The 24,289-nt window shown below is 42.3% G+C and overlaps 1 protein-coding gene across 3 annotated transcripts in view; it reads left to right on the top strand.

Moving 5' to 3' along the window:
- Positions 1–24,289, top strand: part of OSMR (oncostatin M receptor) — a 79,146-nt gene that overhangs the window by 11,525 nt on the left and 43,332 nt on the right. For 2 of the 3 annotated variants that reach the window (XM_030567607.1, XM_030567609.1), the window contains exons 1-2: positions 5,864–6,126; positions 16,061–16,147. In XM_030567607.1, the coding sequence (XP_030423467.1) occupies positions 16,078–16,147 (70 nt within the window). In that variant the 5' untranslated portion in view covers positions 5,864–6,126; positions 16,061–16,077. Of the gene's footprint in view, positions 1–5,863; positions 6,127–16,060; positions 16,148–24,289 lie in introns of those variants that run through there. The other variant, XM_030567608.1, reaches the window with a different exon arrangement.

Genomic DNA, 24,289 nt, shown 5'->3' with positions numbered 1-24,289 from the left:
CAGCTGTCAGTGGTGAATGGTTAATAACGTTTTTCAATTTTTCCCAGACAGGCTTCGCACAGTCTTCATAGCTCTTCTCATCTCGAGGTTATAGTCTGTCTCACAAGCACACGGTATTCCGGTTCTACAAAACTCATCAATGCATGAAAACCTGTACCCTCAATGACACTTACAGACAGCATATCTGTAGTGATCATGGTGCAAAACAACTCTGTTAGTTTTTTGTCACGTTGTGTGTTGCATTTTCTTGAACTGCCAGAAACAAATGCTGTCAACGTTGTTTGATTTTTGCCTTTTCTTCTCCACATGAAACAGGGATGTTTCAGCTTCAAATGGTTCAGCACTGCTCCGGTGTTGTTTGCATACCTCAGCTCTGAATTACAGAGTTTACATTTAATGGTATCTTCTGTTACTTTTGTGAAATGATTCCAGACATTACTCCTTTTCAATCACTCCATCTTCTCTATGGAACAGTATTACCAAAAATTGCAATAACCTACATAGAATCATAGAACTGGAAGGGACCTTGAGAGGTCATCTAGTCCATTCCCCTGCACTCATGGCAGGACTAATTATCTAGACCATTCCTGATAGGTGTTTGTCTAACCTGGTCTTAAAAATCTCTAATGATGGAGATTCCACAACTCCTCCATAGGCAGTTTATTCCAGTGCTTAACCACGCTGACAGTTAGGAAGTTTTCCTAATGTCCAACCTAAACCTCCCTTGCAACAATTTAAGCCGATTGCTTTTTGTCCTATCCTCAGAAGTTAAGAAAAACAATCTTCCTCCTCCTTGTAATAATCTTTTACATACTTGAAAACTGTTATCATGTCCCTTCTCAGTCTTCTCTTTTTCAAACTAAACAAACTCAGTTTTTGTTGCTCTTCTCTGGACTCTCTCCAGTTTGTCCATATCTTTCCTGAAATGTGGTATCCAGAACTGGGAAATACATATGAGCAATTCTGATTACATCCTGTAGAGGATGACGAACATGAAACACTACCCTTACATTATATTATTATTCTTGTAATTGAAGCAGCTAGAAACAGAAACATGTTTCTTTACCAAAATCTATTTATTTCCATCACAAGCAAACTCTGGATTAAAGTACTGGGCTTGCTCTTGGCTTTAGTTTTTGTTAAATATACCCAAGAGCACTGAAGAATGTTATTTAAAGAATGACATGGACCATGGAGCTGTAAGAAGAATAATGTAGGAAGGGCTAATCTGAGGTCTGCAAACCTAAGATCTTTGGGGTGGGGGCTGTCTTTTCGTTATGTACTTGTACAACATCCATCACAGCAGGGCTGTAAAGAGGTTGCTACTCACCACACATGCACCTCTTTCTGGCTGGGAATTAGCTCTTGCTCCACCTGGCGCCAGCTTCCATCATTTGCTCACGCCAAGGCCGTTCTCTATTGCAGGGTGCTCCCTCTTCATGACTCAGCCCTCCAGCTAGGTCACTACATAGTTCCCCACCTTCCAGGTCCTATAGGACAAACTGTCCGGTTGATTTTTCAAGTCTCCAGGTCTTGTGCCATTTTTCCAGCTGCTGGTAAGGGAACCCAGGCCTGCCTGGTACTCTGTTCCAGCCCAGGGAACCTATAACTAGCGATCCAGGTCTGCCTAGTCTAAGACCCTGTTGCTGTTTACCTGGGCTCCTTCCTACCCCACCTCTCTATCTCTTTGCCTACCTCTGGAAATTCCTCTGCTCCCCCTGGCTACTTCACCCTTCCTAACCTTTTACTAGACTGCCCAGTCCAGAACAGGACCTCAGGGCTTACTTTCCCTTGGGGTCTCCTCCTTGTCCCCAGCCAATTACCTTTTCCTCTAGGGAGTGACTGCAGATCTCCTCCCAGTAGCCCCTTCCGGTTTTATAATCCTAACCCAGCTCCTCCCCCAGGTAGGCTTCATCTCCCATTAGGTTTTATCCAGCTCTGGTTCTACTCCAAGTGCAGAATATAAGGTTAATTGGCCACTCCTGGACCCTATTAACCTGCTCAGGGCTTGTCCTCCTTCTGTTGGGTGGACAATCCATCACAGGGGCCCTGATCTGCAACTGGCATCTGTAGGTGCCACCCCAGTACAAATAATATAACAATGCACTGAATCTTGGACACCAAATGTTTTCTGTAAAGCACATTTTAACCAGTGAATGTGGGAAACTGTACTTATTATGAATTTTACACTATTGATCAATAAAGTATACAGTGTTACCCAGTGTAAACTAGACTGAAAGGATCATGTCCATCTTATTACATCAAATGTTATGTACTAAAGGAATTTTTCCCAGCAGAATTACTGGTGACATTTTACACTGTGTGTGAAATGCCATGTTCAGTGTTATGTCAGTGCTGCACTCAGGAGAGTGGGGAGGAGTGGCTGGCAATCTGCTTGCCCTATTCTCCCACAAAAACTGAAACCTTAGGAAGATGATGAGGGAAGTAGGGGCAACTTGAAAATTGGGGTCCTAAACCTCCACAGCCACCAGCTGGCCTATCAGAACTCAGTCAGCTCTATAAGAAGTCACAGTACGTGTTGGCAAGTACTCTCGGTTTTATCCATATCATGTAAACTGTCTTACAGTTTGGCACAACTATCAATCTCTGCTTAGGAGAAGTTTGGACTGGAGTAGCCAGTGGTGGTACAGTTTAGAACTGAGAGCCACTTGGGGAAGTTTGCACAGCACTTGCCTAAACTGTGCCCTCGATGGATCATGTGCTCCCCTTCCCATGTAAAAACCCCCAAAGAAGAGGAACACCCACCTTCCGCATTGTCTGGTGTTTGAGGAACAGCTATTCTATCTAATCTTTCCTTTAGGATTGCTGGATTAGTAGGGAAGCTGGTGAATAGGCTGCCTTGTGGCCAAAATGTCACATATAGATCAGAGATTCACAAGTGGATCCCTATGAGTTTCATGCCCTTGACTGTTTTCCTCTTTGTCTCTTGGCCTTCCACCAGCACTGGCATTGGCAGTATTGCCAAGCCTGAATGTTCAAAAATCATGAGTCACACTCACCAAAATCATGAGATTGGCTTTAAAATCATGAGATTATGTAAAAATAATAGATGTGGTGTTCTTCTTATTTGCCTTCTGCTTTTTGAGCCTTTAGGGTGCACTGGAGTCACTTTTGAAGCTTTCTTCACAGCCACGAGGGCTAGAAACTCACCTTTTCTTTAAGAATGAAGGCTGAAATCATCACATATCCACTTGACTCCAGGAGCTAAGGCTTTAAGGAAAACAATAAGTATCATGTATCAGAGTGGTAGCCGTGTTAGTCTGCATCTGTAAAAGCAACAAAGAGTCCTATGGCACTTTATAGACTAACAGACGTATTGGAGCATGAGCTTTCGTGGGTGAATATTCACTGCGTTGGATTCATGTAGTGGAAATTTCCAGAGGCAGGTATATATATGCAAGAAAGATTCAGGCTAGAGATAACTAGGTCAGTTCAATAAGGGAGGATGAGGCCCTCTTCTAGCAGTTAGGGTGTGAAAACCAAGGGAGGAGAAGCTGCTTTTGTAGCTGGCAAGCCATTCACAGTCTTTGTTTAATCCTGAGCTGATGGTGTCAAATTTGCCGATGAACTGAAGCTCAGCAGTTTCTCTTTGAAGTCTGGTCCTGAAGTCTTTTTGCTGCAGGATGGCTACCTTAAGATCTGCTATTGTGTGTCCAGGGAGATTGAAGTGCTCTCCTACAGGTTTTTGTATATTGCCATTCCTAATATCTGATTTGTGTCCATTTATCCTTTTACCTAGGGACTGTTCAGTTTGGCCGATGTACATAGCAGAGGGGCATTGCTGGCATATGATGGCGTATATTACATTGGTGGACGTGCAGGTGAATGAGCCAGTGATGGTGTGGCTGATCTGGTTAGGTCCTATGATAATGTCGCTGGTGTAGATATGTGGGCAGAGTTGGCATCGAGGTTAGTTGCATGGATTGGTTCCTGAGTTAGAGTTACTATGGTGCGATGTGCAGTTACTGGTGAGAATATGCTTCAGGTTGGCGGGGTCTGTGGGTGAGGACTGGCCTGCCACCCAAGGCCTGTGAAAGTGTGGGATCATTGTCCAGGATGGATTGTAGATCCTTGATAATGCATTGGAGAGATTTTAGCAAGGGATTGTATGTGATGGCCAGTGGAGTTCTTCTGGTTTCTTTCTTGGGCTTGTCTTGCAGTAGGAGGCTTCTGGGTACACATCTGGCTCTGTTGATGTGTTTCCTTATTTCCTCGTGCGGGTATCGTAGTTTTGAGAATGCTTGGTGAAGATTTTGTAGGTGTTGGTCTCTGTCTGAGGGGTTGGAGCAGATGCAGTTGTACTGCAGTGCTTGGCTGTAGACGATGGATTGTGTGATGTGTCCGGGATAGAAGCTGGATACATGAAGGTCAGCATAGCGGTTGGTGGGTTTTCGATGTGGGGTGGTGTTAATGTGACCGTCACTTATTTGCACTGTGGTGTCTAGGAAGTGGACCTCCCATGTAGATTGGTCCAGGCTGAGGTTGACGGTGGGTGGAAGCTGTTGAAATCGTGGTGAAATTTTTCCAGAGTCTCCTTCCCATGGGTCCAGATGATGAAGATGTCATCAGTGTAGTGTAGGTAGAGAAGGGGCGTGAGTGGACGAGAGCTGAGGAAGCGTTGTTCCAGGTCAGCCATAAAAATATTGGCATATTGTGGGGCCATGCGGGTGCCCATAGTGATGCCACTGGTCTGGAGGTATATATTATCATCAATTTTGAAATAGTTGTGTGTGAGGATAAAGTCACAGGATAAGGGAGGTGCTGTTGTCATCATGAACAGGTCTGACTACCAAAAGGAGGCCGCCAGACAACTCTCCAATACCAAATTCTACAGGCCACTTCCCTCAGATCCCACTGAGGAATACACTAAGAAACTGCACCATCTACTCAGGACACTCCCTACGCTAACACCGGAACAAATCAACATAGAGTCCCGACCAGGGTTATTCTATCTACTACCCAGGACCCACAAACCCGGAAATCTGAATGCCCCATCATCTCGGGCATTGGCACTCTCACTGAAGGACTGTCTGGATATGTGGACTCTCTACTCAGAGCCTATGCCACCAGCACTCCCAGCTATCTCTGTGACACCACTGATTTCCTGAGGAAACTACAATGCATTGGTGACCTTCCAGAAAACACCATCCTAGCCACCATGGATGTAGAGGCTCTCTACACAAACATCCCACACACAGATGGAATACAAGCTGTAAGGAACAGTATCCCTGATGATGCCACAGCACAACTGGTTGCTTAGCTCTGTGACTTTATCCTCATACACAACTATTTCAAATTTGATGACAATATATACCTCCAGACCAGTGGCACTGCTAACATTTTTATGGCTGACTTGGAACAAAGTTTCGTCAGTTCTCGTCCGCTCCTTTCTGTCTATCCCTTTCTCCCTCCCCTCCTCCCCCACTGAAGAGAGCCGTTAAAGGGACAACACCCCGTTTCCTTCCGTATAGCTGGACAAAGAGTTTCCCTTTCTTTACTTCTGACTGTCTGATGAACTAGTTTTAAAAGAACCCTCCAGCAAAATCAGTACCTTAGTAAGATATAAAATCCTTTGTTATGCCTAAAATCTTTGGAAACATTTTTCAGCTCAAAGAGGAAGAGAGGGACTGAGGGACCCGTCACTTAATTGCTGTCGAAGACCTGGATGTGCCGCCCCTTTCCATTGACCACTCCAAGCACCTGCTTCCTTCACTGGTGGCTCGAGCCAGCCCTGAGTTTAATAATACTACATAGAGCCCCGTAAATCCTAAGGACGGCCCTGCTGGCAATATTCCTGTAATTTTCCCCACCCTCGCAACTCCTCTCACTGCACAGAGCAAAACAGAGCAGCATTAGCTTACGAGTTTCCTTTGGCTGCTCTTCAAACATTCTCCTGAAGGGAGACAGGGGAAGAAGACAGGAAAACAGGAAATAAGAAATAAAGTGCAGGGTTGAGAGAGAGAGAGAGAGAGAGAGAGAGAGAGAGAGAGAGAGAGAGAGAGCAGAGTAAGCCAGGAAAAGGGCGAAAGGAATTAACAAAGTGGGACTGAAGGACATGAAAATTGCAGAAGAAAGTCTTACAGGGCAAAACTCAGCTGTCACCTGGTAGGTATTTGTGTTAGCATGTTATTTTTAACACGTTTCTTTGATTTGTTTTGTAAAGGACAGGCCATAGTTCGAACACTCTGTTATCATTTGTCTTTTCTTTTTTTTCTTCTTCAGCTGCAGTTTCTTTATTTCTGTCATAGTCTGTCTCCCAGGGTTTTTTGTTTTTTTTGTTTTGTTTTTTAAATTCCTTCACTATCACACTCTCACTCTCACTTTCATGCCTGACAGTTCTTGAGCCAGACCTGAAAAGGGATGGGAAGGATTGGTATAAGCGATGTTGCTGTTAAAGGGCTCTTCCCATAGCCATTGCAGGGAAAGGAAACACGTCTATTGGGGCAGTTCTTGAAGGAATGAGACTGGTGGATTGCTAGTGTGCCTAACATCAACAGTTCCCTCTACAAATGAAACCTGCTCCTGCAAACCCTCCCTCATAAGCTGGCCTCGCTCACATGAACTGAATTTGAAGTATCACGTCTTAAAGAGTCACATACTGAGGGACCTTAAACTTGAGCAAACAGGCTGAAAAGAGAGCAAACATTTTAAAGAATAGTGGAAACTTGGATCCTTAGCTGGTGTAAAGTGGCATACTTGTATTGAAGCCAATAAAGCTACACTGATTTACATCAAATGAGGATCTCACTCAGGGTGTTGAAATGGTCAGATGAAAATGTACGTGACTAAAGATAAGGAAAAAAATAATTGGCAAGTAATCAGTTAGCCTTATATGTATTTCTGATTTTAGTGCAGATGTGAAAAATACATTTATTCAGACATGCAAATTCCTCTGTTTATTGTACTATGGAAAATATTTTTAAAACCCCACAATTGAGTAAAAGAGTTTATTTATGGATTTAATTTCTTAATGGTAAAATTTAGATGTACATGCATCTTTGCAGACACAAAATTAGCTCATAAATGTAATTTGAAGAAGCAGATTTTCTCTACAACCTTATGAAACTTGTAAATAAAAATATCTCAAATTAGCAGTAAACTGTAAAATAAAAGACTTTGGAAGCAGGGCCTGATTATCATTTATAGTAAAGATATTTTACAGCACTCTGGCAATGGGTCTTAGAGTGAGTTTCGTTTAACATCCATTTAAGACCCCATTACATTACTAGAGTGGTGTAAAGCAGTTTAGTGTAAATAAATCTGCTCATATATAGCCTATTAAATCTACACATAGACAGCCTGGCCCTGTTGTGCCATACTCCATATCGGACTGTTTGTGCAGTTAGCTCTACTCTGTAAGGCTCACAGAATCCATCCCAAAATATGATGCTATCTTTTTAATCTAATCACTGAGTGATACTGGTGTAAAATATTTGGTTGAACCATTGTAGCTGACTTCCAAAGAATTGCTGTTTCAAAATAAGGAATTATTTTGATAACTAAAGTAAATGGCAGGGGGAAAGCATGAAAATTCCATGTCTGCCTTATTCAGACTACTTGCGTTAGAGTGCCTTGACCTTTTCTACAGCATGCAGGAGTTAAATAAATAGACATCTGGTTCCAGTGAACCCATTACAATAATTCATGACTTCCTCTAGAGCCAAGCAAACTGATGGTAATGTTTCATTAGATAGCACAGTATAGTAGTATTTCTCAAGGAGTATAACTTTATTATCTCTTTGGAATGACAACTGAACAATTAAATTAATCAATGAGACAGGAGCTATACTTGTCATCTTTTCTGAGATTTGGGGGCATGTTTCATTTGCTCACTTTGGTCTCACAGGCAATACTGTTGCCTGGCTATTGGCTATGGGGATAACAGATCTGTTCCCTCTCCCTCTCAATCCTTTTCCCCTTTATTGTTCAATTATGACTCTATTTTCCCTTTTAGAAAGATTTGGTTAATCTTAAAATGACTTCAAGAATTATGTTTTATTGAAATTAAATATGCATTTTATTCAAAGGTTGAGATTCTTTTTGTCCTCATAGTGTGTGTGTGTGTGTGTGTGTGTGTCCGTCCTTCCTGCTTATTGCTTCCTGCTCATTTTCTGGTCCCTGCTCTCTAAACGCAGTATTCCACTTCCTATTCCTGTATACGTACGTACCATTGGGTGTGTCTGGTTACCCAGGGCCTGCTGCTACAAACCTGCCATTTGGACTGTTATGTTTTGTTCACACTGTTGCTGACTTGCTTGGTTCATGGTTATTATATGTTTTGGTTTGATTGACCACCTACTTGCATGTCTTGCTTCGATTTCCTTGTGTTTTGGGATAACTGTTCTGGGGTGGATCAGAGAGTAACATCATGGCGACAAGTGCCTCTACTCTGCAACACATGCTGCCTGCACATTCTTTGGCTGTTGACTGGCAATACTTTATTTGGAATTTCTGGAACTATGCAGATCTTGAACTTTCTGATGCTGCTAGATTACCCTTGCTACAGAACTGATTAGCCAGTGATGGCACTGATATTTATGATGGACTCCCAGAGCCCAAGTCCTCCTTTGATGTGGCTGTGCAGCGCCTCAATGATTATTTTGGGACTGGAGATTCTGTTTTGCTTAGGAAAACATATTTTGAAGCTTGCCAGCAGCCCAACAAAACCATATGTAAGTTTGCGTGTCATTTGTGGTGGTTGGCCCAGGACTATGAATTTGGGAACATTATGATGAACATGCTCAGGGATAGTTTTGTGACTAGCATAGCCAATGACAGCCTAGGTGAAAAGTTACTGGCCGAAGATGTTATAACTCTAACTTTTGATGCTTCAGTTGCTAGCAGTGAGGCATTTGAGAGAGCCAGGTTTGAAAGGGGTCTGTGTCTCAGATTGCTTCTACCTTTGTGTCTACACTTAAACCATTAGTTGCTTCTGCTTCCAAAAAAAAGACATAAATGCTACCTACTCCTGTTCCACACCATCAGCAGCAAAAGTTGCCAGCTTCTCACAGTTTTCTTGGTCAACTTCCCTGCCTGCCTGTATAGAACTGCTGTGTGCCAGGCTCATGGGAATGAAGGACACTTTAAATTAGAGTACTGTTGTAAACTGGTTCGCAATGATGGGAGGCCTGAAATGCATGATGTAAATGTGGAGCCACATGCGACCACTTTTATCAGGGACTCTGATATTTCCTTTAGTACGATCATCTCATGCGGCAAAGCGCTGGGCACTGGTATCCCATATCAGATAAATTAATGGTGTACCTCTAAATAAATGCTGGATACAGGTGCTAAAGTTAAGGTTCTCCCCTCTGGATTAGTTCACTGGTTATAAAAGATTAGAATTTGTATGCTTTGCAGACAGTGGGTAAAGCTGTATGCTCTGTGCTCTACAAAGGCATAGCCTTGACTGAAATGTTTTATATTGTTAAAGACACGCTGTCAATGCTGCTCTGTTTATAATTATCATTTTTATGAAATAAGTGATTGACAGTAATTGGTGTTAATCATGGGGTCGTTTGTTTACTACAGGTATTTGCAATCTGAAGCTTTTGTATAAATGAAGAATGAACGTTTATGGCTCTGTGGAAGACACTTGAGTCAAAGCATTAGCCACAACTATATATTTTACATATTAAGAATTATGTTTATTACCTAGTTCCTAATCAAATATTAGTTATTTAAATGTTTAATACATTTTTGGGGGGGTTTAATGGGGTGTTGTAGCCTGTCTCATTGTAATTTGGTTTAATTAACTACAATCACACACAAATATGATCAAAATATAGCATTATATTAGATCAGTGGTTCTCAAACTTTAGCAACCCAAGACCCCCCATTTTGATTTAAATTTTTTCACAGACTCTCAAACCCCCCACTTAGTCCCAAGGTCCCACCCCCACCCCTTCTCTTCCCCGCCTCTTTCTGCTTCCTCCCCAAGCACGCCCCATCCCCACTCCTCCCCCTTGCTCCCAGTGCCTCCTGCACGCCGCTGAACAGCTCTTTCCCCGGTGTGCAGGAGGTGCTGGAAGGGAAGGGGAGGAGTTGAGCAGCGGAGTTGATGGACCCCCTGGAGTACCCTTGCGGATCCCAGTTTGAGAAACGCTGCATTAGATCATTATAGTGTTGAATAGTGCTAAATGCTGCAACTAGCTTAGGAATATATATGATGCATAGAAAGGAATATAATATCGTACCAGCCGTTCTTAATGTATAATAAGTAACAATACAATATCATAAATGAAATACACTAAATCAATTGATGCTGCACATGAATGGAGTTAGGTGGTCACATTTGTATTCATTTTTAGAAAGTAGTTTAAAATTTCAGTTTAGACCAAAACTTTTTTTTTAAACTAGTTTAGGAAAAAGGCCTGATTTTGCAGTTCTAACTCAGTCAAAATTTCCAGTGAATTTAGAATCATAGAACCATAGGGTTAGAAGGGACCGCCAGGGTCATCTAGTCTAATACCCTGCCAAGATGCAGGATTTGTTTTGTGTATACCGTGCAAGACAAATGGCTGTCCAGCCTTTTTTTTTTGAAAATGTCTAGTGAAAGAGATTCTATGACTTCCCTAGGCCGTTTATTTCATTGTCCTACCATACTTACAGTTAGGAAGTTTTTCTTAGCTGGTTACATCTATGACATCAAAATCAAAGAACAGAAGTGCATGCAAATGCAGATGGGCTCTCTCGCCTGCCCATGCTAGTTGAAAGGTGACCTGTAATAGAGACAGAATTTACCAGATTTGTCAACTTGTTTCACATTAGGTGTGCCCCAGTGACTTGTTTAATGGAAAGTTAGCTTGCATAAGGACTACAGGATTGACCCCCTGGTTAAAGATAAAGACTGCTTTCTCATTTCATTGTGTGTGTGTCATGAGTGAGCTTGATCCTATAAATTGCTGAGTGTGCTATCTCCAATCTAGAACAGCACTTAAGTGCATATTTAATTTTAAGTTACTAGTACTGCTAATGTGCTTAAAGTTAAGCATGTACTTAAATGCTGTGCTTAATCAGGGCCAGGGTATTCAGCATTTCACAGTATCAAGCCCATAATGAGCAATAATTAGTCTGCATCACCAACAGCAATCAAATAAAATAATCTGGGCTACATCCTACAAGAGACAATTCCTTTATACAGGGAATAAACAGGGACTAATGCATCTTAAATAAACAGAGTTATACTGTCATGAAATTGGTGTGAATACAAACAGACTCAGCACCACTGACTTTAAATGATTTTTTTCCCCTAAATAAGAGGAGAAAGAGCTGTGTCTCTGTACTCCTTTGGTATAATTGAAATAAAATCCATTAAATAGAATGTTGTCCGAGGTTTAATGTTACTTACTTTGAAAGGATTCTGCTTAGTTCCATATTGCACTTATGCAGGAGAGACTATCCATTAGTCTATCAGAAAGGGAAATTTGTGCAAAACTCATATGAATAATTTTCCGTTGACCTCTCTTAAATTAGATCAGCTAGAAATTTTTTTCTAAACTTTTTAACAGTGCAAATAACTGGTTTGCTATAGCCAGCTCTTGCAGCAGTCCATTGGTTATATGTGAATTCACTGAATATGAACATACTATGTGTTATAAGTAGGGAGATCAATTATTTGGCCAAACAGTATAAAAATTCACTCCCGGCGACAAATTAATATAATTAATATAAAATAATCAGTAATATTTTTAACAAATAAAGTCAGTATTTCCATTTCTTTGACCCCTCTTAACTGGCAGTCTCATATAACTAGATTCTGTGTTCACTTACTTCAGCATAAATGCAGAGAAACTCATTGAAGTCAGAGCTCGTAGTACAGTATGTAAAGATAATTGATGTTCAAATTTGGGAGAGTCCGCTAAATATGTTTGTACTTGTAAGAATTTTCTTTATAGTGGGTAAGGAAGTGGTTATTCTTGCTTCCCTAGCATGAGAAATTAAACCGAAATTGCTTCTGCCTGTGTCTTTAGAAAATGAAAGATTGTGTAGCAGTGTTCAAAGACAGTTGAGAATAACCTGAATATCCTAGTCAGCATTCTTTCTCTCAGTAAAACAAGTTCTAATGTCCAGCACTGTGTGGCTTATTGTAAGCATGCACTAGTTCCTCTCTTCGTCTACATTTGGTTTACTGTAATTTATTATTTTGTAAAGTAACCCACATGGTTTCACATAGCGCTTTTCAGATTCTGTTCTACCTGTGAAATCAGCCTGACAAAGCTATAGTTATCAGTTCCTTGAGTCTTGGACAGACATGAGAACAGTGGATTTACGTTGCGTGCATCCAGAAAGACATCTTATTAGCTTTCTTTAATCTTATAATATATGTATATTAGTGTTTTTAGAGAAGTTTTCCATGCCGGCTATAATAGATCTATACACAGTATGGTTTAAATACAAATATTACTTTTAATGCCTTGTACTAATACAGAAACAAAATTGGCTGTGTTCTGTTTGCCTTTACTAGAATGAGACGAGCAGCAGCTTCAAATTAGATGAGTAATAGTTCAACTCCTGCTACTACGTGCTTCACTTAAGGGGAGGGGTTCTGTGCTTCAGCTTTGCCTAACGGTGACATGAGAGTCATGCTTTGGGTTTTTTCTCTCTGATCAGGGTTTCTTATATCATCAGGAATTGTCCTTTTCTTGTACTAGGTTAAGATTAACACCACATTTGTTTATTTCTCATGAGATGAGTAAACCCAGGCACAACACAAATAGTCTATAGTTGGCAGTTTTAGTTAGTGATAAATTGAGGAGATTTTGTCTTGATTTTTGTAGTATGTATATGTGGAATGTCAGATGATTAAAACTTAAATAATGTCACAGTTCACATCATTGACACATAGAACACATGCTGACATCAACACCATGATTATCACAGGAACATGAGCATCAGTTAGTATTTCATGCTTTAAACAATTTTGAAGAAAGCAGAATGCAAATGGGAAGATCCTCTTGACTGAGTAGAAAAGAAAAACTTCCAAAGAGGAGGTTTGCTTTTTCAAGTTTCTGAGCACTCATTAAGCAATTCAAAGAGTCCTCAAGTAGAGTTGACCTAAATCAGGTCCATTAAACTCAGACCTCCAGTATGAATCTGCAGAAAAACTTCAGAGTCTCTGGATTAAGTTTAGAAGTATGAGCAACAAGAGTGATGTTGTGGTGGGAATCTGCTACAGACCACCAAACCAGGGGAATGAGGTGGATGAGCCTTTCTTCAGGCAACTAACAGAAGTTACTAGATCACAGGCCCTGGTTCTCACGGGGGACTTCAGTCACCCCAATATCTGCTGGGAGAGCAATATAGCAGTACACAGACAATCCAGGAAGTTTTTGGAAAGTGTGAGGGACAATTTCCTGGTGCAAGTGCTGGAGGAACCAATTAGGGGGAGAGCTCTTCTAGACTTGCTGATCACAAACAGGGAAGAATTAGAGGGGAAGCAAAAGTGGATGGGAACCTGTGAGGCATTGACCATGAGATGGTCGAGTTCAGGATCCTGACACAAGGAAGAAAGGAGAGCAGCAAAATACGGACCCTGGACTTCAGAAAAGCAGACTTTGACTCCCTCAGGGAACTGATGGGCAGGATCCCCTGGGAGAATAACATGAGGAGGAAAGGAGTCCAGAAGACCTGGTGGTATTTTCAAGAATTCTTATTGAGGTTGCAGGAACAAACAATCCCGATGTGTAGAAAGAATAGTAAATATGGCAGGCGACCAGCTTGGCTTAACAGTGAAATCCTTGCTGATCTTAAACACAAAAAAGAAGCTTATAAGAAGTGGAAGATTGGACAAATGACCAGGGAGAAGTATAAAAATATTGCTCAGGCATGCGGGAGTGAAATCAGGAAGGCCAAATCACACTTGGAGTTGGAGCTAGCAAGGGATGTTAAGAGTAACAAGAAGGGTTTCTACAGGTATGTTAGCAACAAGAAGGTGGTCAAGGAAAGTGTGGGCCCCTTACTGAATGGGGGAGGCAACCTAGTAACAGAGGATGTGGAAAAAACTAATATACTCAGTGCTTTTTTCGCCTCTGTCTTCACGAACAAGATCAGCATCCACACTACTGCACTGGGCAGCACAGCATGGGGAGAAGGTGACCAGCCCTCTGTGGAGAAAGATGTGGTTCAGGACTGTTTAGAAAAGCTGGATGAGCACAAGTCCATGGGGCCAGATGTGCTGCATCCGAGGGTACTAAAGGAGTTGGTGGATGTGATTGCAGAGCCATTGGCCATTATCTTTGAAAACTCATGGTGATCAGGCAAGGTCCCGGATGACTGGAAAAAGGCTAATGTAGTGCCAATCTTTAAAAAAGAGAAGGAGGAAGATCCGGGGAACTACAGGTCAGTCAGCCTCATCTCAGTCCCTGGAAAAATCATGGAGCAGGTACTCAAGGAATCAATTCTGAAGTACTTCTAGGAGAGGAAAGGGATCAGGAACAGTCAGCATGACTTCACCAAGGACAAGTCATGCCTGACTAACCCAATTGCCTTCTATGAGGAGATAACTGGCTCTGTGGATGAGGGGGAAACAGTAGATGTGTTATTCCTTGACTTTAGCAAAGCTTTTGATACGATCTCCCACAGTATTCTTGCCAGCAAGTTAAAGAAATATGGGCTGGATGAATGGACTATAAATTGGCTAAAAAGCTGGCTATATCGTTGGGCTAACAGGTAGTGAACAATGGCTCCATGTCTAGATGGCAGCTGGTATCAAGCCGAGTGCCCGAAGGGTCGGTCCTGGGGCCAGTTTTGTTCAATATCTTCGTTAATGATCTGGAGGATGGCATGGATTTCACCCTCACCAAGTCTGCAGATGACACTAAACTGGGAGGAGTGGTAGATATGCTGGAGGGTAGGGATGGGATACAGAGGAACCCCACCTAGACAAAAAATCTGATGAGGTTCAACAAGGACAAGTGAAGAGTCTTGCAATTAGGAAGGAACAATCCCATGCACTGCTACAGACTAGGGACCAAATGGCTAGGCAGCAGTTCTGCAGAAAAGGACCTAGGGGTTACAGTGGACGAGAAGCTGGATATGAGTCAACAGTGTGCCCTTGTTGCCAAGAAGGCTAACGGCATTTTGGGATGTATAAATAGAGGCATTGCCAGCAGATCGAGGGACGTGATCATTCCCCTCTATTCGGCATTGGTGAGGCCTCATCTGGAATACTGTGTCAAGTTTTGGGCCCCACACTATGAGAAGGATGTGGAAAAATTGGAAAGAGTCCGGCAGAGGGCAACAAAAATGATTAGAGGGCTGGAGCATATGATTTATGAGGAGAGGCTGAGGGAACTGGGATTATTTTGTTTACAGAATTGAAGAATGAGGAGGGGTTTGATAGCTGCTTTCAACTACCTGAAAGGAGATTCCAAAGAGGATGGATCTAGACTGTTCTCAGTGGTGGCAGATGACAGAACAAGGAGTAATGGTCTCAAGTTGCAGTGCGGGAGGTTTAGGGTTGGATATTAGGAAAACCTTTTTCACTAGGAGGGTGGTGAAGCACTGGAATGGGTTACCTAGGGAGGTGGCGAAATCTCCTTCCTTAGCAGTTTTTAAAGTTGGGCTTGACAAAGCCCTGGCTGGGATGATTTAGTTGGGGTTTAGGTCCTGCTTTGACTAGATGACCTCCTGAGGTCCCTTCCAACCCTAATATTCTATTATTCTAAACATGGGGTACTATTCACAGGTGTCCAGGGATACTAAGTTGGAATAACTGTTTCCTGTGGGAAAATATCTTCTGTAGTGACAGGGCAAGGTGTTGAGACTGTGATGGGAATTGAGAGTGCTCTGTATCTCACAACATCAGACCATTGCGGTCCAATCTTGTTGTGTTAAATTAGCTTAATTTAATCTTTGATTGGATTTGTGGCTGTTTCCACATAGTGTAACCAGATCCAAAAAGATAACTGTAATTTCTCTTTATGTCCTGTTTTCCTTTGTTCATGCTTCCTGTATTTAAGTGATATCAGGTTCAATTTTCTAGCATGAAATTCAAACTAAAAGAAAGTTTTTTTCTTTTCCAATCTGTCCTTTTCAGGAGAAGGTGGATAACTGATGGATCATTCTGTGCTTCAAACAATACTCCTCTACACGGCTTTGTGCTTCAGTATATACCAAGGTCAAGGTAGAGATCTGAATGCATGTTTTTTACTTTGAAATGCATATACAACAAACAGAACTTTCTCTGTAGAAATTAGAGCTGACTCGTTTCCAGCTCTTCTGTTATTAGGTAACCTGTTGTGCTAATAAATCAGTCACTTTTCATTACAAAGCATGTGGGAGGGTCAAAAGCACCACAGTTCACCTTATAAAATTACCTTTTATTAAATCAATAACTCAACGTTGATATGAAATCAGACACATTTATCTATCTACTACTACTTTATCTCAGCCATTTTTGACCTGTATTTTCTTCTCTGGATTATTCATCTCCAATTTGCCCAGTTTTGTACTCCTCCAAGACTTCTTCCTGTGACACAGAGGCCCATTGCTGCCAGCTTGCAAGGGGTTCACTGTTCTGTAACAGCAACTCCTAACAGGCCTCACAAACGCATTACACCTAGCGCACCACTTTTAGAGTATTTATCCAAAGAAGGTCATTGAAGTCTCTAATCAGGCATATTGATCCTCATAATTGTTGTGAGATGCATGGATGGATTATATTAAGGAGTTGTGTATATGTACTTGAAAATATGTTTTAGGGACTATGTCTCAGGCAGGGTTGACATACAAAGGATGTAGTCAGTGTACTCGATTCATATGTAAAAAAAGCATTGTAAACCAACACAATGGAATCTGGTTTGTGTACAATGTCAACATGAAGATGTAAAGTCAACACGGAGCCAGCACATCAGGGAGTAAACCCCATGGGGTCATCCTGACTCTGGGGAGAAAACAATGACTTTGGGAAGTAGGAGAAAGCAGAAAGATATCCTTCATCTCTCACTGAAGAAACAAAAAGGACAGTAGCTTTTGCAGCCATGAAAGGGGGATCGGCATCATGGTTGGGAGATAAACAATCTCACCTAAAACAAATTTAGACAACAGTTTAGCCTGTTAAAGTTAAGTTTAGATTGTAGAAAGCATGTTATAGTTTTTGTTTTATATGTAACCATTTCTGTTTCCACCATTATACTTATTCACTGTCTCTTAAATCTTAGCCTTTGATAATAAACTTCTGATTGTTTTCACTGTAAATATATCTGAGTGCTGTGATGTTATATTGCAGCTGATCCTCCGTTGAACCAAACAAGCTGATGTTTGCACTGTTCCTTTGGGGACAGCTTACCTGGTAATTTCTGGGAGTGTCCAGTGGTTAAGGGCTGAACACTTCAGGGGAAGTGCTTCAAGGGGGTTTAGGGGCTGGGATGCATCTATTGCAAAGTAAGGGCTGAGGAGATTGTTTGTGTAGCCAACAGATTGGTGACATCAGGGAGCGGATGCTCACTTAAACACAAGCAAGTCTCTCTCTCTCTCACTCTCACTGAGGCAGGGGGATAACACGGTGACTCACAGTTCTGGGCATCCCAAGGAAGCATCACACTTCTTGTTGCATGTGTCCTGGTTCTCATCCCTGTAAATGTCAGCACTGGTCCTCTGCCTTCTAGTCACACTTATCCAAATCTGAGGGCTAAATCCTCAAAACTTTTCACCCCAAATGCATGTGCTATTTGAGGGACATAACCACATACGCGATATGCATATGCTTAGATAGCAAGGGAAATTGTGTGAACACCTTTCACTAGACTTGTTACATTTAAATGAACATGGCTTGTAACCAGGGGCAGCTCCAGGCACCAGCACGCCAAGCACGTGCTTGGGGCAGCATGCCGTGGGGGGCTGTCTGCCGGTCGCCGGGAGGGCGGCAGGCAGGCAGCCTTCGGCGGCATGCCTGTGGAGGGTCCGCTGGTCCCAGGATCAGCGAACTGTCCGCAGGCACGCCTGCGGGAGGTCCACCGGCGCTGCAGGACCGGCGACCAGCAGAGCGCTCCCCGCAGCATGCTGCCATGCTTGGAGCGGCAAAATGTCTAGAGCCACCCCTGCTTGTAACAATAACTTTGGAACCATGAGCATGAATCCATAATTAAAGCATTGCCTAGGTTATTCTTTTAGTGTATTTTCAGTAGTTATCATTAAAAGACAGCATTTACCAAGGGCTGGTCTACACTAGAAAAGGTATACTGGTTTGACTATGTTAGTTTGGTGGCTGATTTTTTGCGTAGTTATATACTTCTGGGGGAATTCTACACCTAAAAATTCTGTGCACAATATTTTAAAAATCTACATATTTTATTTGTCAAAATAATGCAATATAATCACTCTTGTTTCAATTATTTTGGTAATTTATTTAAACTACAATATAATGGAGGGCGAATGGGAGTGGGGAGTGTGGGGAGCACTAGAGGAACACCCAACCCCCCTTGCCTAATAGTAATAGATAGGTTTCACCCTTTATATCTAGTTATTAGTCAACAAATATATGCAGCCATATGCTCAGTATTACATCATGGGCAACTGGAGAGCAAGTGAGGACTGGGGAATCAAATTCACAATTTATATTGACCACTGACCATCTCCAGAAAAGGAAATAGCAAACAGTTCATGGAGCATATTTTGATAGGAATTTTTTTTTCAGTCCAAAAAGTTAGACCAGTTCTAATTGCTAAAGCAATATATGCATTTATAAGGCTATACTGTCTTTTACACCACGCTGGCAATCTAAAGGAGCCTTAAAATTTTTACACCTGTTTTATACTTCTGGGGAATTCACAAAGACAATGGGAAAAATTCACTAAGCCGGCAGGCTGCTACGTTCTGCTCTCCTCAGGGGACAGAGCCTGTCTCTCGCCTACCTCCTCAGAAACATCCTGAAGCCCAGCCCCTCCACGCCAAGCGTGCTGCAACAGAGTGTCTCTTTCTCACACATACAACTTCCTACCTCCTCCCCCCGCCTTCCCCCGTGATTTACATCTCTGTTGGCTGCTCCGGGCACCTGAACCAACCTGACTGCACTGCCAGGGAGGGGCATGACTGCTCTTGTAGCTTCCCTTTACTTCCCCGTCAGAAGTCATTTTTCTGTAGGGAAGCAAAGAAATCTGCGGGGGACATGAATTCTGTGCACATGCACTGATGCAGAATTCTCCCAGGAGTAAACAGTTATACCAGTATTTAGCTCTAGCATGGATGCAATTATACTGGGGGAAGGATGCTTATACAAGATCAGTATAATTAAAGCAACAAAACATTCTAATGTAGACAAGCCAGTATCTGAGATACCACAGTTATTTCCCTTTTCTACAAATCTCAGACACAGAAGTGTGGTAGCTATTGGCAAACAATAATTTCTTAAAGGAGTTTGCTCTATGTGTAAATTAAAGCAAAAAAGCTGCTAATCCACTCGTAACTCAAATGTCTGTAGAGTCTTGAACTAGAAGATGAGCCCTTACAAGCACAAGCATGATGCTCAAAAAAATTCAGCCTGCAGCAGGCCCTTTAAGATCAGAAAACTGAGTGATCTATAAAATTTCTTGAAAGATGCAAAGTTTGACCATGTTTCTGATGATCAATCTACAGATGGTTCTGCAACTTCCACTTCTGAGCCTTCCCAGTTAGTGAGGATGTTGATTTGGGTTTGACAGACTTGTTGAATGTCACAGTCTCTGATTCCAGCATAGAGTTTAGTGCTGAATTGTTGGGACCCAGAATGTTGTCCATTAGTTTGCTAGTGCAACTGTTATGGACATGGATACTGAAAAAGGTTCAATTACTGAAAGCATGGGGCAGAATTTGACTTTGAAAAGGCAGATCAGCCTACTTGGCCAGAGGAGATGGATTTTGTTCACTATTTTTCATAAAAAAAACCATCCTGTTTCTAATTTAGAACAAGACTTTTTGCCCAGCAAATGCAGAGGAAGGCAAGTATTAAAATCATGGTTCTCAAAAGTTCTAATGGAAAGTTATACCAGTAAGCTTGGTTGATATACAGTCTGAATCTTACCTTTTTATTCTATTTCACTTGTTTGCTTTTCCAGCCAAATTCTTTGTCTTGCCTTTGCACCCTGTCAAATTGGCTTCACTGTCTTTTTTTCATCTTAGTGAGCCAACATGAGTGTTCAAAGGAACACATTGAGGCAATTGCTTATTGATGGATCTGGTTGGAAAAGGGTCTCACAAAAGGTATGGAGACCTGCTGTAAATTGTAGAAGTACATGTGGTGCATTATTTTGCATCATCTCATAGGTATTTTGCTGCACTTAATTGAGAGGTGTTTACCTTTGAGCACTGCAGATGAGAAATTATACAATCCTAGTAATGGCAGTTTTTGTGTTTACTTGAATTGCTTGCAAGTCATGATAGTGCATTGAAAGCGCCCATTGATTCCTTAGCTGCATTCACAAAAGGCCTTTAGCTGGGAGATTCCCAACACAGAAACTGCTCCATGTATTTTTTTTGCTGTCTTCATGTAACTGTGGCTGCTTGTGAAAAGTGTTTTAGCAAGGTAAAATTAATTATGACCTAAGAACGTAAATGATATGGGAAAGGTTACGCGATCTCGCAGTTTTTCTATAGAGAACTCAGAAACAAAGTGGATAAACTCAGAATATCTAATTACTGAGAGTGCTTCAGGAAAGGCTAGGAAGGTTCCTTTGTAAAATAACTTGATGATGGTAGCATTTTTGCAGGGTGGGAGGGTGTTGGGAGGGCAGGATTTGAGTTTTCAAACCAGCACCAGAACACTGTTGGCATAGCACTACGAAGAAGTCTAGCAAATACTTATGAAACTCCCATGTTCCTTATAATTAAAAAGAAATGAAGCGACCAGAAGTTGGTTCTCTGTGACATTACCCAGGGTACAATCTGGACATCTGAACAGCTGTATCCCCTCAACTTTCCAACCTGGAGTGCCTTTTACACTGCTTTGCTATGAGAACAATCACTCCTGGCCTATTCACACACAGCCTCTAGCATGCAAAATCACTCCCAGCTGGATTATATGAGTGCTCTAGCCAGTCACTCCTGAATTAATTGCAGAGCGACACCAGCAAATTCTCAGTCTTAGACTTATCCTCAAAAATGTGCATCTTGTCCAGGAGGGTGCTGGGCAGTACCATATAAATTCATAGAAAGTCTGTCATTTTATTGACAGCATTTGTACATATTGTTTTCTATTATCTCAAATGGAAGTTCCCAAATACTTCAATCTATGGAAACCTGCAGCTGCTCCATTGCCAATATGTAAAGTTCTCGCTCACCCCCTCCTTCGTGCTAAAGAATGTCCACTTAACTAGGTGATGGTCCACTTGATTTTCTTGACACCTGGTTAAAGTGTTGACTAGCATTTTGTCTTTGGGGAACTGGTCTGAAGCTATTTTTCTAAACTTGGGACATGCCTCAGCAATTTCGTTCAGTAGATTCTTATAAATTTACATACAGTGTTGATACACATTTTACCAGGACAACAATGTTCAGCAGATTATGAGTTTTCAAATCGTACCTCACAAGGCATAATTTGTACAAAATTTATCATGGTCTTGTAAAACCTGAACATGGGGTACAGACTGTCGCAGTGTCTCAATGCCATATATAGCCCATGTGGTGAATGTAGTTCTTCAATCTTTGGAATATTATAGTTGTCATATGCTGAATCCCTAAAATGTGCAGTTCTCTAGCTACTTCCATCATAATCAACATAAATGAGCTTTTACCCAAGTTAAACTGGTACAGGGCAACTTCCTGGTCTCCTGGAGAGCAGCCTCCCTGAATACACACACACCACTGCCCTCAGAGTTCAGAACATATCTAGTTATGTTCATATTCCTTTTAGGGGTCCCAAATACTAAGGACTGCATATGTTTGCCTGCGGCTTTGAGCATCTTATTTAGCATGACCCATTTCTGGTCCTCTTCCACCCACATTGCTTTACTGATATTCTGTACATGGAGGCATCTTTGTCTCTCTCTCGCTTTGGGATGGACCACTTCATCTTAGACCTGTTTCGGTTGGGGCTCTGCATTGCAGTTCCTCTGATTGGTGACAGGGCCTTTTTCACCTTCTCCTTTTCTGATTCTACGTATTCTGCATTCACGTCAGGGTAGCTCTTATCTTCCTCCGGCAGATGTATCTTTGAAGAGCCAGCCTCTCTCTTTGCATACGTCCAGTTCCTTTTGCAAGGCAGCCAGTTCAGCCTCTAGGCTTTCTAGTTTTTTATCCATCTCAAAATCAGATTTCAATCCTCCCTTCCTCAGAGGGTACGTCTATGCTGGAGTAAAAGGCCCACGGTACGGTGGTGGATCAGCGACTTGGGCTCACAGGGCTAAAAATTGCCATGTAGACATTCAGGCTTGGGCTGGAGCCTGGGCTCTGGAACCCTTCCCCCTTGTCTACACAGCAGTTTTATAGTTCTGCCACCTAAGGCCCATGAGCCCAAGCCACCTGACTAGGGCCAGCTGTGGGTGTTTATTTGCTGTATAGATGTACCCTGAGGTTGATTCTGGAGCTTAATCAGTTCCTTATATAGCAGTAAACACTTCTGTCTCCTGATCTCCTTTGAGGCAGATCAGCTCCTGCTTTTGCTGTGTAGCCTGCACTAAGATCCTCTCCTGTGACACACTTGTCTCTTCCAGCTCCTGCAAGTATTCAGCTATCTGTGTCTGTAATCCCATCAGCAGTAGCAGTCTTCTCTTCCAGTTTTCTCCAGTCCATTATTGTATGGGTCTGCTAGGTAGCTGTGGGATCTATTGCAATTATCACAACTTCTGTTTTTTGCCCACCCTCAATGTTTGTGCCACTGAATACACAGTCCTTTGATGAACAACTAAGTGTCCTTTTTGGAAAGTTTCTGGAGGAGTGATGTGTTAGTCAGCTTCTCTGTATCAACACAGGCCTCCTGGTAATCCCCTCACATGCTCCACCATCTTATCACACATCTTACCAACATTTCAGTGCCTCGGCCCTGCATTTCTAGGTAGTGCTGGTCTGGCTTTCTTAGCACCCTCCCCCAGGGGAGCAGCTGCAGGACAGAGCAATGTGGGGGAAGGGGTACCTGAACACATGCTGCCAGCTGTGGGGGCTCTCCTAATCAGCTGGGTGGCACTTAAATCTCTCCTGGGCAGCCACTCAAGCATGCAGCTTACAGGGAACACAGGCTGAGTGACAGAGAGGATGGTGGCACTGACCACAGTGACTGAGAAATGAGGGAGAGGAGAGTATGGAAGGGGAGAGATTTAAAGCTCTGCTTTGGTCATGGTGGGCTGAGACATCCACAAGGAGATGTCAGATAGACAAGCTGAGATTTTTAGCTGGGACAGAAAGAGAGAGATCTGCCTCTCTGCTCCGAACCTGTGAGTCATTGGTTGAATTTGTATTTGCAAATAATACTTCCCAGAGACAAGATGCAGAGGGAGAAGAGATGGGTCTGAAAGATCCCAGTAGTTAGTTTGGGGTGCGGGGGGGTTGGGAGGTTGGATAATTCTTTAAATGAAAAAACCTGAAGGAGAAATTAGTGAGTTAAGAGACCTACATAAAAGTCAGCACTTTCTAGTCATTTAGAACTCTTTACAACCAGCCAGTACTAATATACTAATTGCTGGGATGAAATACAGAGGCAATTCCCTCTCAGCTTTCACACAGAATAAATTTTAGATAGATGCAAAGATGCTTATAGATCATCCCCGTCTGTGGAGTTATTGTTTTTATTATGGTAGTGCCTAAATGTCACAGGGTGCCCTATGAGAGAAGAGGCCAGTGCACCTCTGTGGAGCCAACTGACTCCTAATTAGGATTAAAAGAGGTCACTTCCGTGACTTCAGGGCTTGGGCTATCAGTGTACCCCTCCTGCCCCCCAGGTGGGTGGCAGGGCTCGGGCTGTCAGCCCTCCCATCCCAGGTGGGTGGTGGGTCTCGGGCTGTCAGTGCCCCCGTCTCAGGCGGGGATCAGGCTTCCATGAATTCTTGTTTATTCTTGATCTATCCATGACTTTTACTAAAATAACCATGACAAAATCTTAAACTTATTCATTACCCACCTTCAAATCTCTCCTTAAAACTCTTTTGCCGTGAAGCCTATAAAAAAACCTGAACAATTAGGTTTCTGATGTGCTAAAACCATTGTCTGCCATGCTGAGCAATATTGTCACATTGTTTTCTTGTACTCCCCTATCAGTGTCCTCCGTATTCATCTGTTGTCTCTCATCTTATACTTCGAACAGAAGCTCTTTGGGAGAGGGACTGTCTATTTGTTCTGTGTGTGTACAGTACGTAGCACCATG

This window comes from Gopherus evgoodei, chromosome 6, assembly GCF_007399415.2.
Source record: "Gopherus evgoodei ecotype Sinaloan lineage chromosome 6, rGopEvg1_v1.p, whole genome shotgun sequence".
Classification (NCBI taxonomy): domain Eukaryota; kingdom Metazoa; phylum Chordata; order Testudines; family Testudinidae; genus Gopherus; species Gopherus evgoodei.
This window is presented reverse-complemented; position numbering and strand designations above follow the sequence as displayed.